Source organism: Saccostrea cucullata, unplaced genomic scaffold (assembly GCF_032062105.1).
Source record: "Saccostrea cucullata isolate Sc308-1 unplaced genomic scaffold, CSIRO_AGI_Scuc_v1 ctg13203, whole genome shotgun sequence".
NCBI lineage: Eukaryota > Metazoa > Mollusca > Bivalvia > Ostreida > Ostreidae > Saccostrea > Saccostrea cuccullata.
This window is the reverse complement of record NW_026924703.1, coordinates 10359-24914: the sequence shown is the minus strand read 5'-3', so window position 1 is coordinate 24914 and position 14556 is coordinate 10359. Positions and strand designations below refer to the sequence as shown.

General features: G+C 31.7%; 1 protein-coding gene across 1 annotated transcript; it reads right to left on the bottom strand.

Annotated features, from left to right (window-relative positions):
- Positions 1 to 2965: 2965 nt before the first annotated feature.
- On the bottom strand, positions 2966 to 14234 carry LOC134267073 (uncharacterized). Its single transcript, XM_062749290.1, has 6 exons — positions 14172 to 14234; positions 12879 to 12965; positions 12727 to 12786; positions 9273 to 9317; positions 3943 to 4054; positions 2966 to 3808 (listed from the first exon to the last, which is right to left on the bottom strand). Exons 1-6 carry the CDS (start codon positions 14185 to 14187, stop codon positions 3631 to 3633), a joined length of 498 nt encoding a protein of 165 aa, XP_062605274.1. The 5' UTR covers positions 14188 to 14234; the 3' UTR covers positions 2966 to 3630.
- Between the last annotated feature and the right edge of the window lie 322 nt (positions 14235 to 14556).

Below are 14556 nucleotides of genomic sequence, written 5' to 3'. Positions count from 1 at the left end.
TATCAACAAACTATTAACACCTGCACATTGTGTTAACATCTCCATATTTATTTTGCAATGTTCCCTTGCAAAACATACTACGTATTATTGCTAACATAGTTTCATTTTTAAATTTCTAATCAAAAAAGTACTGCAGATACTTACATGTAACGCTCCTATTTCAAGATAAGTGACAAGGGAATCTAAATAAGGAAGATCCATACTTTTACAGCGTCGGGCTTTAATCTTATACACTGATTAGAAAATTATAGTTATCAATACGTAACATTGCATATACCTCGCAGTTATCTAACTTATAATTACTACCTCTTTTTTCCGGGGGAGTCGAGAAAGCTCTAATTCTCGCGAGATTACTGGGGCAAATGGCATTGTTTACAGTAGAGACAATCGAATGATTCGAAAAATATTATGCCAAAAGTACAATGTATTGCTAAGAATTGAACTCCAAATAGTAGGTTATCAAATAAGAAAAGTTCAGAATATTTTATCAGCTTTAAAATGTGATGATTTTCAATGAAAATTTAATGAAAAGAGTCCGCTTAGTTAAAAATATCGTAAGAAATGTAACATTTAAGGATTACCTGCTCTCAAAAATTAATAAGGCTTGTTTAGTAATTGTTTAGCAAGGTATTCCACAAGGATTTTTTTTTCTTATTTGTCCTCATAAATTCTGTAATGATCGATCTTACATTGTATTCAATAGCACATTTGTCCCTTTCCAACAGGCGTTTCCTACCTCAATCGCGAAAGAGTTCTGCAAAGTTAAGTAATCTCGATATCAAGTATTGTCTATCAAAAAGATATTTTTACTTGCATGTTTCTAAAGAAAACTTGGGTATACTAGTGTTACATGTACCTCGTTCAGTCCGCCTGTCTTTCTGTCTGTCTGTCAAACTTTCTTTTTCTTCTTCCTCTTTTATTCTAAATGTTATCCAATTAACCTTTTGGAGTGTGTAAAATAAAGTTTTGGAGTTTTAAACATTGCCCTAGGAGCAAAACGGGTACCAAAATATTTTTGTACAAAAACATGTTTCCCAGAACCTTCTTTCATTCTACACAGAAGCCTGGTCATGTTTTGAGGCATGTTTGGTGGTGACCTATAAAAATGAATAATAATAATAAAAACAGATAAGCACAATTATGTATCATTGTATAGTGTATCTGTGATCCAAATATTATATATTAATATAATAATTAGTGAAACCCAGGGCCAAAGCTGTACATGGAGAGGAATTTGGAAAGAAACGCATTTTTTTTCTTAGTAGTTTTATGAGAAGTTTTCTTATAATCATTTTTCCAACAAGTGTAATAGTGTTTATTTTTTGAATATTTTCATTTTTCATTCTTTGAGGGTGTTCAGACCAAAAATTATGAAAGAAACGTCAAGAAATTGTTTTATTAGATTGACTGATTGTCTCTCTCGATAGATTTTCACTCATATGGAGACGCCTGTTAATTATTAAATGCACATCTTTTATATATTTGCAGCTGGTCATATTGAGAACTTTGTTCAAGTTTTAGGGGTATAACATTTACGTACCCATGGCCTCCATATGTGTACATAACCCTTATACAATTAGATTCATAATAATACAGGAAACAAAATTTTCATTTACATTTCTAGATTTACCCTTAGGGACATGCTTTAATGTAGAGCTTGTAAGTATTACTCGACGATCTTTTACCCTTTTAAAAATACAACCTATTCGTTTGCATTTCAGATAATCTTTCCCAAATTTATACCTAAACTTGTATTAAACATACTTACAGACTGTCATGGGTTCTGTTAACTTCATTGATGGCAATCCATTTAAAACACACAATGTTTTTTTTAAAGATAAATATGTAATTGATGCGCAAACCTAGTGCAATACAATAACAGTAATGGTGAAAATTTAATCTTTGGTGTCGCAAGTCCAGTTGAGGCGCGAGTCAAAAAAAATTCAAAAGGGTGTACACATGGTACATATGTACATGTACAAGTTTTGTATTTTAATTACGAAAAGTTTTCACATAAATTCACATAAATCTGTGATATCGCTTTCCAAAAAAAAAAAAAGACAAAATGTGGGGACGAGATCTTTTTGACAAAATTGATCAGGTGTTATTTTTGGAGAGGGTTCTGTTGACCCAAGTTCTTATAAAATATGCACTATTTGTTCAATTTGTTAACTATGAATTTGGCATTTAAATCATCACTAACGTCTATGCAAAAAAATAAATTTTAAAAGATACAATTATTGACCAAACATTTACACACACACTTCGACTAATTGCAGTGGCACTTTGGCAGACAATATACCAAATATTGATATTTGAGATAGCTTGAAATACTAAAAATATGGAACATCAAGAAATTAGTCAATTTAAATAAATGATACCAGAAAATATATATCTAGTGTATACAGGTAATTTTCGCCCTTTTGTACTTTAAAACAACTTTACCCTGTTTAAATTCACCCAAATACAATTCTGCAAAAGGAAATATACGGTGATCGTTGAATTCACCCACCTATTAATAGGGGCGAAAGGTATGAAAATAAAATGGGCGAAATGTTCCCATATACATGATTCCTGTCACATATTCCCAACTTGGAATTGGAAACTTTAGTTTTTATTTATGATTTCTACGTTTAAATAAGAGTCACTCAATTTTTTAAACAAGATTTTTTGCAAGTTTTAACAAATCAAAAATTATATAAATAATTTCACGTTATATTATACAAAAATGTAAAGCTATTTGTATTTTCATGATAAAAGTATATTCCCCACTACCTCAGAAATATTTTATTATTTTTCGTGAGACGTTTAATCTTTTAACTTTAAGCATTTTTTTTTATCAAAAAGGATGTTAAACGCAAAATGCCTGAGCCTTTTATATGTGTAAACGAAACATATTAATGTAAGGCATTCCTAATTACAAACTTATTTTAACTTCAACCACCTTTTCGCATTTTAATAAATGAAACATATGGAGATAACTAATTGTATTCAAGATCAAAAGTCCATAAAACAATACAAAACAGGAGCAATGCAAACACGAACTACATATAGAGAACTAGAATAAGGAGGTATATTTTATTGGAAATACAATGTGAGGTTTTGGTTAGATGAGTCATAATCTGAGACATTGATGGATCGAACTCTATAACACAGGTCGTTTAGTTTCAGGAGACATTTTTCAAATTATCCAAGATGGTGCCTGTCTTTACCTTGTGATGTATTTGATGCATATAAATTTTTATGTAAACATTTTTAAAAAGAAATGTTTTATAATGTAGCTGGAAAATAAGATAATATGTATATATGTGTTGATTTGAATGCAGATTTTTTCACACGAAAGTTAGGGTTAATTTATTATTTAAAATATGTCGAGAAATATAGAGTGTTGCACATTTAATGTCTACTAGCTAGTATTTTAATATTTTATCCACACATTTTACTCCTCTACTTTATAATATAGTAATGTGATCTTATATATATGTCATGAAGAAGTCTCCCATTCACAGTCTTCTGTAAAAGCCATTTTGTTCAGTTGTCGTTCTAGATTATGTATCAGGATACATTGAAGATATCTCTCATGTGCAATTTGTTTCTTCAATATGTCTTTTTCGGTTCTTAATGACGTTTTCATTGCACAATTTCTACGTACTCATTAACCATGTTAACAGAAGAGAGTTCTCTGTAATGCTGTTCAGGCTGAATATCATCTTGTGCTTGAATCGGAATGATATAGTCTGTATTTGGACTCGCTGAAGAGACAGATTCTGCATTCTGAATGCCTTCTCTTTCATCATAACAATGTCTTCTGTTAAATAGAGATAGAATATTTAATACGTTGAATCAAACAGTTTACATAATATGTTTTAATGTTAACATTATTACTCATGAATTAAGTCAATTTATAGCTAATACGGATCAACATACCGAGCCAACTTTTACCTTTTCAATCTGAAGATGTGGATCACTAAGAAAATAACAATTCCTGTCAAGATTATGACCAATATCCCGCAAATTATCACTCCAACCAAAAGACTTTGGAAATAAGATGGATCTGAGAAAGCAGATATATATAAAAATATTATTTTTAAACAATTTTTTTTTCAAAATTTCCCCTTTTTTTTCAAAAAGGAAAATAATGAAGACAATTAATTAAACAGATATCATTAATATTATATATTCCTGAATACTGTAAACCAGCTTTTATTCGCGACGACTTTATTTCACGATTTACCGGGGATTTACTAGTTCGCAACGATTAATTTTCGCGATCAGGCCTATTTTGGATCTATTGTTATGAGGCTCAAATACTTTAGAGACCGGTTCGCGCCGAGAAATATTCGCGATGACGGGACTTTCTCGAATCTTGCAAGCGAATAAAAGTTGGTTTACAGTATTTATAAGTTATAAATTTTCATATTTCACTACTCATTTTCATTTATGGAACGTATTTTTTCTGAAAGAGTAAGAAAACAAAGAATAAAATGGATATGGTAAACGACTTATGAAGGTTGTCAATTAAATTAATGGACAAATTGACTAGAGTAAAAAATAAAGATCATTGCGTTCTAAAATATCCACTACTCATTAGGACACTTTTAATCAATATACACGAGAAATGTCAAATGGATATACATTATGTATGCATAAATACACAAATTTATACACAAGTTATGAGATTTTATGTTTTATTTTCTGTTAGAGAGACGTGTCATTATTTTATGTAGTGCGCAGTTCTTTTTTAAGATCAGCGTACTTTATTCCTGATTATCGTTGTCTTCTCTCTCCCTCTCTCAGACAATAATACAAGTTGATGTGACCGACTTAAAAATCAAGATGTCGGCGCTGTTTAGCTTGTGAAAAAAGGGTAGCTGATAATATCTTTAAGGTAGATCGCGGGTTTACTGTTTGCCTGAAAACATAGGCTTAAAATTTGTCAGCTTACACCTCTCGTTTTAAAATTTTCCTTCTGAATTTTTTTTAGATTCGTCTGAGTGGTTAAATGGTAATCGTAATTCAAATGCACTAATGTTGATGAGAACAGGTGACGCTTTTTCAATGAAATATATAGTAAAATGCGCCTTTTCAGCCGGTATACGCATTTCAAAATCATGGTCATAACATAAAAACGAAGCAGACGAATTTTATATTACTCGATACAATGAATGAGAAGTTAATTTAGAATCGATCTAATTAATATGTGTTCTCGCTCAATTTCTTGCAAAAAAACTTTAAAGTTTTACAATTTTTGATCAGAAGTATGATATTTTCTTCACGACGTTATATAACGTTATTGCGACGTCATTGTTTTCGTATGTCTGAATTACAAAAAAAAAAATTGATTTAATCAACAATTCACTCAAAATAAAATATGCAATCCGTGAATTCAATTTTTTTCAGTATAATCATTGCCATTGTTTACCAACAGCGTGTCACAATTTTAATGCCATGTGGGTTTTTTTTCTCATTAAACAGGGCAGGAGTACGGAAAAATTATAACAAATGTAAGTAGATGAAAGGGGACAAAACACGTTAGGCCTACCGGATATAAGCACATTTTCAAACATATATGTTGTGTATCATTTTCATTTATTGATAAAATGTACCAGCTTTTAAAGCGGAAATAGTGCAGCTGAATTAAAATAGCTTTACGGCCTACATTGTATACATTTATACTTCATAGAATGAATTCCGCCGAAATTTGGCTGAAATATTGCCGACTCCGCATTAAACAATATAAAATCAATCAATCAATCAATCATAGAATGAATTGATTTTGTCTATCACTGAATTAACAGACTTCAGTTTTCATTCCAAATTGCCGTATAGGCCATATCTTATTATTTTGCCGATATATAGAATACTATAGATAGCATACAGTTTACTATAGAAAACAGGTTACAATATTATATATATAAAACATTTACTACTAAATGTATATGCTCGAGCCCCCTCAGTGAAAACGCCTGTTACCCCCTCCATTTTTTTTCTTTTGCTTGTCAAGATATTTTATTTGTAATATTTAATTTGTGATATTTTATTTGGCGATGTTACCTAAATCAATAACGTCTCTCCTGTTGATTATTATATAGTTTACTGCCCACCCCCCTCCAAAAAAAGCATCAGTAAGAGAAATTTCGTGTACAAATGAAAGTTCATATTTACGTATCATATATTGTCCATTTCTTTCTCGTTTTGAAAATGTTATACTTGTACTTACGGCAAACAATATTGTTGCACATAAAAATACTACCAATCGTAATATCGTAAAAGGTGTACATCATCACGAAGAAAATGGATACTTTGCATATTGATTTATCTAGAGATGATTGTTGTTTTAAAAGAAACAAAAAGTAGATTAGTATGTAGGCTAAATTAAACAAACAAAACAAAATTCATAAAAGTGAACAAAAATACTAAACTGCAGGTCAGACATGCCGGCGGTGGATCTGTTTTTGTTTTGTAGCAACAAATTAGGTAATGGTATTTTAGAAAGGTACGTACACACATAAGATAGCAGCGTTAAAAACTACTTATAATATAAAAGACCGCCTTGATCTAAACATCAGTTATTTTCAATTACATACGACAAATATTTAAATACTCTAAGCAAGCTTTACATTTTATGTCACTTTTTACTGCATACTGCTGAAGATATTTTCCTTGCTTATCTGAACGCGGTAAGCTTTTTACGTCAAATCCTATTGTGACGTCAGCAAACCCGCGATCTACCTTAAGAAAATATGTAACGTCATTTGCGACGCAAGCAGATAAATTTATGTGCTATCAATCCTTGTTAAATGTTTTGCATTATTTATGAAAAGCATTCATTTTAATAATAAGCGATGTTCGTTTTTAATATATTGCGCGTAGAGGAAAAAATAAAGGTACTGTGAGCAATGAAATCACTAAATTATACTCCCCGCTTCCCGTATGAATATTATGACAGTTTCCATGTTTTGCTTTTGGAAACCCAAAAATCTCTATACGGTAAGGTGTCAAGAGGAATAACTCGTGGTGCATCATGTTATTTAGAAAGCACCAGGATTCTCCACATTTGAAAATTTAACCATGGAGGAAGCTGCGTGAAGACAAAATGTGACCGAAAACACGAATGCGCGTTAGACTTCCTAATCTTCATTAATCAATGACTGGTTTTACACTTTGTAAATTTTATCATTGCAACACAAAACAATGGAATAACTACATGTAACTCTGTTTAAAGTTAAAAATATAAGAATTAAAATTGAAAAGGATTTATCCTGTATTTTACCTCACAAATGTACCAGAATTTGCCCAAAACTGTAGTAATCTTCCGAAGGAATTAAAAAAATGTTGATACATTACCAGGCAATATCATTCAGAAATTAATAATTGTAAGAATTGTTGTAGCCTGTTGTTTAAATATGACTAAAACTGATGAATGGATAGTATTTTTTAAGTAAACACACAAAGGAACAATTGGATAAGTGTCCTTTTTTTCTAAGCATTCTATTTTTCTAGAATAAGATAATGCGTTTTTCACCAAGTTTTGTTTACTTCTCCACGTGCCCCAGTGCTAAAAATAGCGCCACGCGACGTCTCATAACAACGGAAAGTAACTCTAAAAATAAGACGGCGATTGACACTTAGGTTCTATGCACATTTTATCGAAAACGATAATAAAAACATAGCATGGGAAATTGATTAAATACAGAGGAATATGAATTTTTTACAGAGTATTTTGGGGCTAATATCATCAAGATTGCCGACGTTAAAAAAAAAACTAATTAGTTTCGACTGCCCTGGCTCGGATGCGTGTCTACTACGAGACATCGTTACTATGTCTCTGAATTCTTGTAAATCTTTTATAATTATTATGTATTGAACTGAAAACAGTTAGAATTCAACAAAATAACGTGTAATACAAAAATACAGAGCCCCGTTAACAGTAGTTTATATAGTAGATAACTACTCATACTGTTAAAACAGCTGGCCGACCGACCTTCAATTCATGAATTCTCACGCTTCATGGCACATTCGCAGCTGATCGACCGTGGGTAATTAGCACTATTACCTGTCCCCATGCGCTTGGGGGGCTTCACACCATGTTGTATAAACACAATTAACTACTCAGATAGTAAATTGCAGGTGTCATCTCTGAAAATGCAAGTTTTAAATTCTAAAATTTAACCATGGCGGGCGCGGATTTTAACCATGGCGCAGCAAATTTAACCATGGCGCACACAAATTTAACCATGGCGCACCTCCATGGTAAAACCCCTTGTGGAGAACCCTGAAGCACCTCACGTCAAAGGTTAGAATATCATGTCAGTGTCCATATCTTGTTATGGGAAACCCTAAATATCAAACTAAAATAAAAAGGTGCACAATGGCATTATGTAATAAAAATTCTGCAAAAGTTTCATCAAATTTTTTTCAGTGGTATTCAGTAAAGTTGCAGATAAAAGATGTGTATCCCAAAGCCTAACAGACGGACAGACAGGCATCCCAATTACTATTTACCCTCCCGCTTTTCAAGCCTGGGTACAAAAATATTGAAATAGAGAATACGAAGTATACAAATTCCAGTCTTACCTGTATTTATATACATGTACCGGACGAAAGCAAATAATATCAATTTATGCTATATTTTCATTTTTTGGGGTTCCGGTTTGCTTTTACTTCCTTTATCAGTTTCCCATATTAAATGTTCCTATTATTTCTGCATAGTTACGATTGTAAATAGTAAAATATGAAAAACAATTACCTTTCACGTTTTTACTAGTACTGTTCACTTCAACGAATACAAAAGAAAACAAAAGTTGTGGCAAGTGATCCAAGCAAAGTTTCACAAAAGACAGATTTAACAATGATTAAAATTAAGGAATTTACATGACCAATTGAAAACAAAAACAATGGTAATGAGTCAAATGACACTATAATTAAGGACAGATGATACAAACAAAAAATGGATGCCTGGATTGGTATATATTTTGTGGCCTAATTTCATTGAAAATGATGCAAATAATATATTTTTAGAGTATAAAGAAACTGTAAACCTTTTATAATGTTCAAAACTCTACCTCTCTGAAACCTCTCTTATTAATCTATACAATTATTTTTCTCTTCAAATTCTATTTTTGGGAAAATTTTATTAAAATTTTAAAAACTACGCGGTAAAACTTGTTCATTTTGTTCATTAAAACATGACTCAAGTCGTTATTTTCAAATTATTTGACAAAAGTTTGTTTGTATCATATGTCCTTAAATATTGAAAGATTAAAAATAACATTTCCTGCTTTCAGTCAATGTTCTTTTCCAAGATATGTTATTATCTGTAAAAACATCTTTTTTAGCTACAGAACCCAAAAACATAATATTACACACCAAGAGCATAAGCATCCTCTGTCATCGATGTTTTTTCTATTGATTGATTGTATGTTGTTTTACGCCACATAGGAGAGTTTTTCATTCGTACAGAAAATTCACTATTATTAAAGAGTGAATAGCTTCAAATTTTGACCCTCACTAGACACTCAGGGCAAATGAGCAATTTAATGAGAAATCGTGCCACGGGACTTCAGTTTTTTATGGTGTCATCCGAAGAACCCCCTACTTTAACAACAAAGTGCTGAGTACATGAACAAGGAACAGTTGCTACCCATTTTATATTGACCTAGATCTGTCGCGGCCAAGATTCGAACACAGGACCTTCCAAACATGGAGCAAAAACTCCATTGACTGAGCTACCATGAGAGTTATTTGCGCGATTGTGATCAGTTACAACTTTATAATACAGAATACAAACAGTACTTGAAGTGACAATATATTGAAAACTTTACTGATGACGATGAATAATCAATTAAAGAAATGATTTTAATTTTTGAAGATTTATGAGGACATGAACTACGACACTTCATGCCTTGTTACAACGAACTTTAAAAAAATACGCACTTTGAAAAAAAAACTTCAAAGTGCGTTAAATTTGGGACCTAATCAACTCACTTTGAAAAATAAAATTTCTTTTCAAGTGTGTTTACTTAATATCGACCATCTTAACTCATTTTGAAAAAAAAATATGTATGGTCGATATTCTTGCAAATCTAAGGCATGATAAATATTTGAACTTGTTGGATAACTTTTCGGTGTAAAGGTCACTTAAGGATGAGAAAATGAGCAATTTTGGTTTTTTAAGGCAAAACAGTTTGCCTTATAGTTTGGACGTCAGGTACTTTATTATGACGTTAGAATTGAGATATTCATGCTCATCCATAGTACGGAAGTTAAAGAGGAAATGAGCAAAATTCTAATTTGTAAGGAATGTTACATGTGTAAAGACAAATAAACGAAATGTAAATATTAAAATATTGCATGTGGTTGAGTTTGGCATTGTAAATGTTATCCCCTCGATGTTACACTCAAATACATGGGATATTTATTATATTATGAATGTTTTATACCACTGCATTTCAGTTTATTACATGTGCATAAATTCTGTGTTAATTTCTAGAGTCAATTTGTAGTAGATATAAATTTTCGTCAAGCAATGAAGACTGTTGCTACGCTAGATGGCGCGGCTTTATTATACAACTAGGAATTTTAAAAAAAAAATGTTTCTCGACGAATCAGATTTATATTTTTTACATAAAAGTATAATATTAAAGTATTTTATCTTCATTTAAAATCAGAAAGAGAAAAACAATCAAATAATCAAAAATCATAAATATCATGTATTTTAACATAAAACTATTATAACAAAAACATTTAAAGAAAATTTTTTTTTCAGGTTGTATTCTTCCCTATTCAATGATAAAATGAAACTTTACATGGTCTGGATATCGAATATCTGAAACATAATCCTCTATCTTGTTTATGTTTTTCTCCTCCATAATTATACAAGTAGTCCTGCTGGACACGTTATTATAGGTGACGTAAATATAGTTGATAGTGAAGACCTCAGATCACTTGTTTTGAAAATATAGGAAACCCTGATCTTTCAATGGGCGTCGGAATTTCCTAAATATTATGGATTTTATTGCAGATTAGGTCGGACGATGGGCCAGATATGAAATCAAAGATTTTTGACAATTAAATGTATCAGTTCCATGTTAAAATCGGGTATTGATAGATTAAGGGGCAAAATGAAAACATTCTATTCTTCTGTATGCAATAATCCAGAATTAGATAGATAACATGATCAATACGATCTGGTCCCTGCTGACAAAGCACGTAACTACATAGTCATTGTTTGTAAGGCTCATTTTATAGTATTTTGGAAGAACAATCGAGCTCTACGGCACCTGATTCCATCTCTGATGTTTTGCAGGACACGGTAAGTCAGTCGTTTGAGCGCTCACTCCATGATCGGAAGGTCATGGGTTCGATTCCTAGACGCGATTGACCTTAGTCAATAAAAATAGTAAGCTACTGTTTCTTAGTCAAGTGCTCCTCACTTTGACGTGAAAGTATCGTTTTCTTTCAGATTTGCCAAAGGCCCAATGTCACGGAAGTCGTAAGCTCGATAAAGATCCTTACAGCTTTATTGCCCTGACTGCCAAGTAAAGATCTACATTTGAAGCCCTTTAAGTTAAACAACATACAATCCATCAATCATATAACCACATTTAAAGTATTCTTCTTTCAATACAGCAGTCGTCTGCGTGGGCAGTGGTTAAAACGCCTGCTATGGAGTCGCGAAGTATGGAGTTGATCCTTAAGTCGCGTATCCCTCTGCGGGACGTTTAGACAAGTCCTCCGGATACGACCGTATAAACCAAAGTTCCGTGTCAAAGTAAGTGCTAGCACGATAAAGATCCCCCTGCTTCATGGCCTTGAGTGCCGAGTATAGGACAAAATTTGCAGCTCTTCGGCGACCGTCAAGTGGTGGCGTGTCCATCTGAAGTGAAAAATTCTCTAGAAGGGTATGGAGATAACGTACCGTATTCAATATCAAAGTCCATAAAACAATACAAAATAGGAGCAGAGCAAACATGGACCTCCGAAACATCAGAGGTGGGATCAGGTGCCATGGAGGAGTGAACCCGCTGACCGGTCACACCCGCCGTGTGTTCCTTGTCATGATCGGGAAATAACGGAAAATCCGTCGTCAATTCAATTTATAAATAATGGACTAACAATTACTATGAAAAACGTCAATCAGTATTTGACTCAATGATAAATTGAATATGCTGACAAGATCATTGTATCGACCATAGAACGTACGAAATGATGACTTTAAACGAGACTGCTGATATTCTTGTTTCATCAACTTGCTTGTTCATAATTTACCTCGTTTTAGAAATTGTTCATACGTAGAACATGCTCTTGCGTATCGAATCAACTGAGATATATACACTCCGTATGGAGGCGATGAAGGTATATTGCTGCATAAGTAAGGGAGGTTGACGATAGAAACGTTAAAGTCATCACGTGTATCATATAGCTTGGTTGTTAGATTACATTGTACCATTAACGTCTTTTTCAAGTAAAATATCCAAGTATGAAACAGATGTGTTAGGCTCTGTGGTATGTTTTATCCCAAGCTCTCCAGGAAATATCGTATCGACTTAGGAATAGAGGAATCTTAAACGTTAACAATATACAATCAATAACGTTAACAATATACAATCAATTAATACAGCATATTAAAATTATCTATTGATTTATTTACTGATATGTATCACATATTTCTTTATGTTCCACAAAAAAAGTAGCATTAATTTTCATAAACTATGAAAACAATACCTTCTACATCCGTGTATGTACAGTTTTTGCAAACAGATGAATCCAGTAAGCATGTACACTCTATAAAATCAAATTAAGAATTTTAAAATCAATGTAGTAAGGGATAAACATGTGGTTTGATGTGTATGGATATTTCAAACATAATTACTCACCAGAACATTGATAGTGGAAATCTGTTGTATGTTTCTGTGAAAGTAAATATTTACAGAGGACTAAGAGGATCGCTGAGGTTATCCATCCTATTCCAAAATTTAAAAAAATAATATATAGATTTAGAGATTTTATCAATTTTTTATAACAGCGTGAAAAATAATTATTTTCATTTACAAATTTTCAGTTGATTTGCATTAAAGCTTTCTCAATTGTCACATCGTATTAATATTGTAATGTCAAATCATAATAAAAAGCGGAACATTGTTATGTAATGCAGTTTGTATCGGAAAATCGATCAATGTTACATGCATGTAATTAACTTTTAATCAGTTTAAAGATAAAAATAAAGTGTTTATCTTTTCCTTTGGCTAAAAATATAGCAAAACATTTAATAATAGTAAAGAACTGTAAATTGTCTCTACCTCACTAATATAAATGTTAAACTTAGGTATAATTTGTCTTTTTATAACCCTGCTCGAAAAGTGGGGAGGAATATAATGATCGGTATGTCCGTCTTTCTGTATAACCATAATCCATCTGTTAAGCTTTGTGTTACCTATCTCTTATCTACTATTCCCCTTATACCACTTATTGAAATTTAATGACCATTTCGAAGAATTTTTTTTTTTTTTTTTTTTACATATTGCCATGACTGTGCACCTACTATAATTAGTATATGATCGGTCAATTTTTTTGGGATTCTCAGAGCAAAACATGGACACTGCCATTCTTTCTATAAAACTAAGTACACCCATCTCTTATCCGCAACTCTTACTATACCAGTGAATAAAATTTAATGATTCTTTCAAAGATTCTTTAGAATATAATGCATTTATTCTCATCTTATCTTACTTTTTTATCTGAAACTTATTTCGGGTCTCCAAGAATAGCATGTCATGTATTTTTTGTATATTACTGTATAAGAGATTGCATGACAATGACGGAACATTTACCTTGATGTGCGTAACTGTTTAAATTTTCATAACATGATATCGTAAAATTGCATGAAATTATAGTAAAAAAATATTTATTTTTAAATTGAAAATATGCAAAGGCGCAATATTATTATGATTTGATTCCATTAAAATCATCAACATGTAAAGTTTTTAATCGTAATCATAGAAAATACACATTCTGAACAATATCTTTGAGATACGAAGGGGTGGCCACAGAAGTGAAAAAATAACAAATTAAGAAAATAAATCAAGACTTTTTAAAATTGAAAGCATAGTTATACATGTACACCAGATGATGATCATAAAGAGAAGCCCATAATATTAAGCAAGACTTACCTAATCTAGTTGCCATACTTCTCGTAAATGTTTTTTAAAAGAAATCTTTCAGAATAAACATGTCATATCAGAAGAAAAAATGATAAATAAACAATTATTTCCGTGTTTGAAAGCAAATGATTTAAAGCGATTACACTTATTTCCTTGTATTACTTATTAAAGTACGAATATGTTTATCTTCTGTTCATATATTGCAATTTACTAAACTGTTTATGGAGGCATTTTAATTCGCCTTAGGAAAAAAGAAACAGAACTTTAAAAAAGCATAATTAGGTAGACGAGAACAATGTATACTTTCTACGATTTGTTAATACCAAAAATATTTATCTATTACACTTTTTCAATAATCAAGTAACTGGTTAATCTAATCTTATCGTCGATGTAA

What these genes read in the sequence shown, in the direction of transcription:
- LOC134267073 (XM_062749290.1), bottom strand. An exon ending in TACATACACGGATGTAGAAG is followed by an intron (nt 9,318 to 12,726) that starts GTATTGTTTTCA and finishes ATGTTTTTACAG; the next exon opens with ATAATAACATATCTTGGAAA. An exon ending in ATTGACTGAAAGCAGGAAAT is followed by an intron (nt 4,055 to 9,272) that starts GTTATTTTTAAT and finishes CTGCTTTCTCAG; the next exon opens with ATCCATCTTATTTCCAAAGT.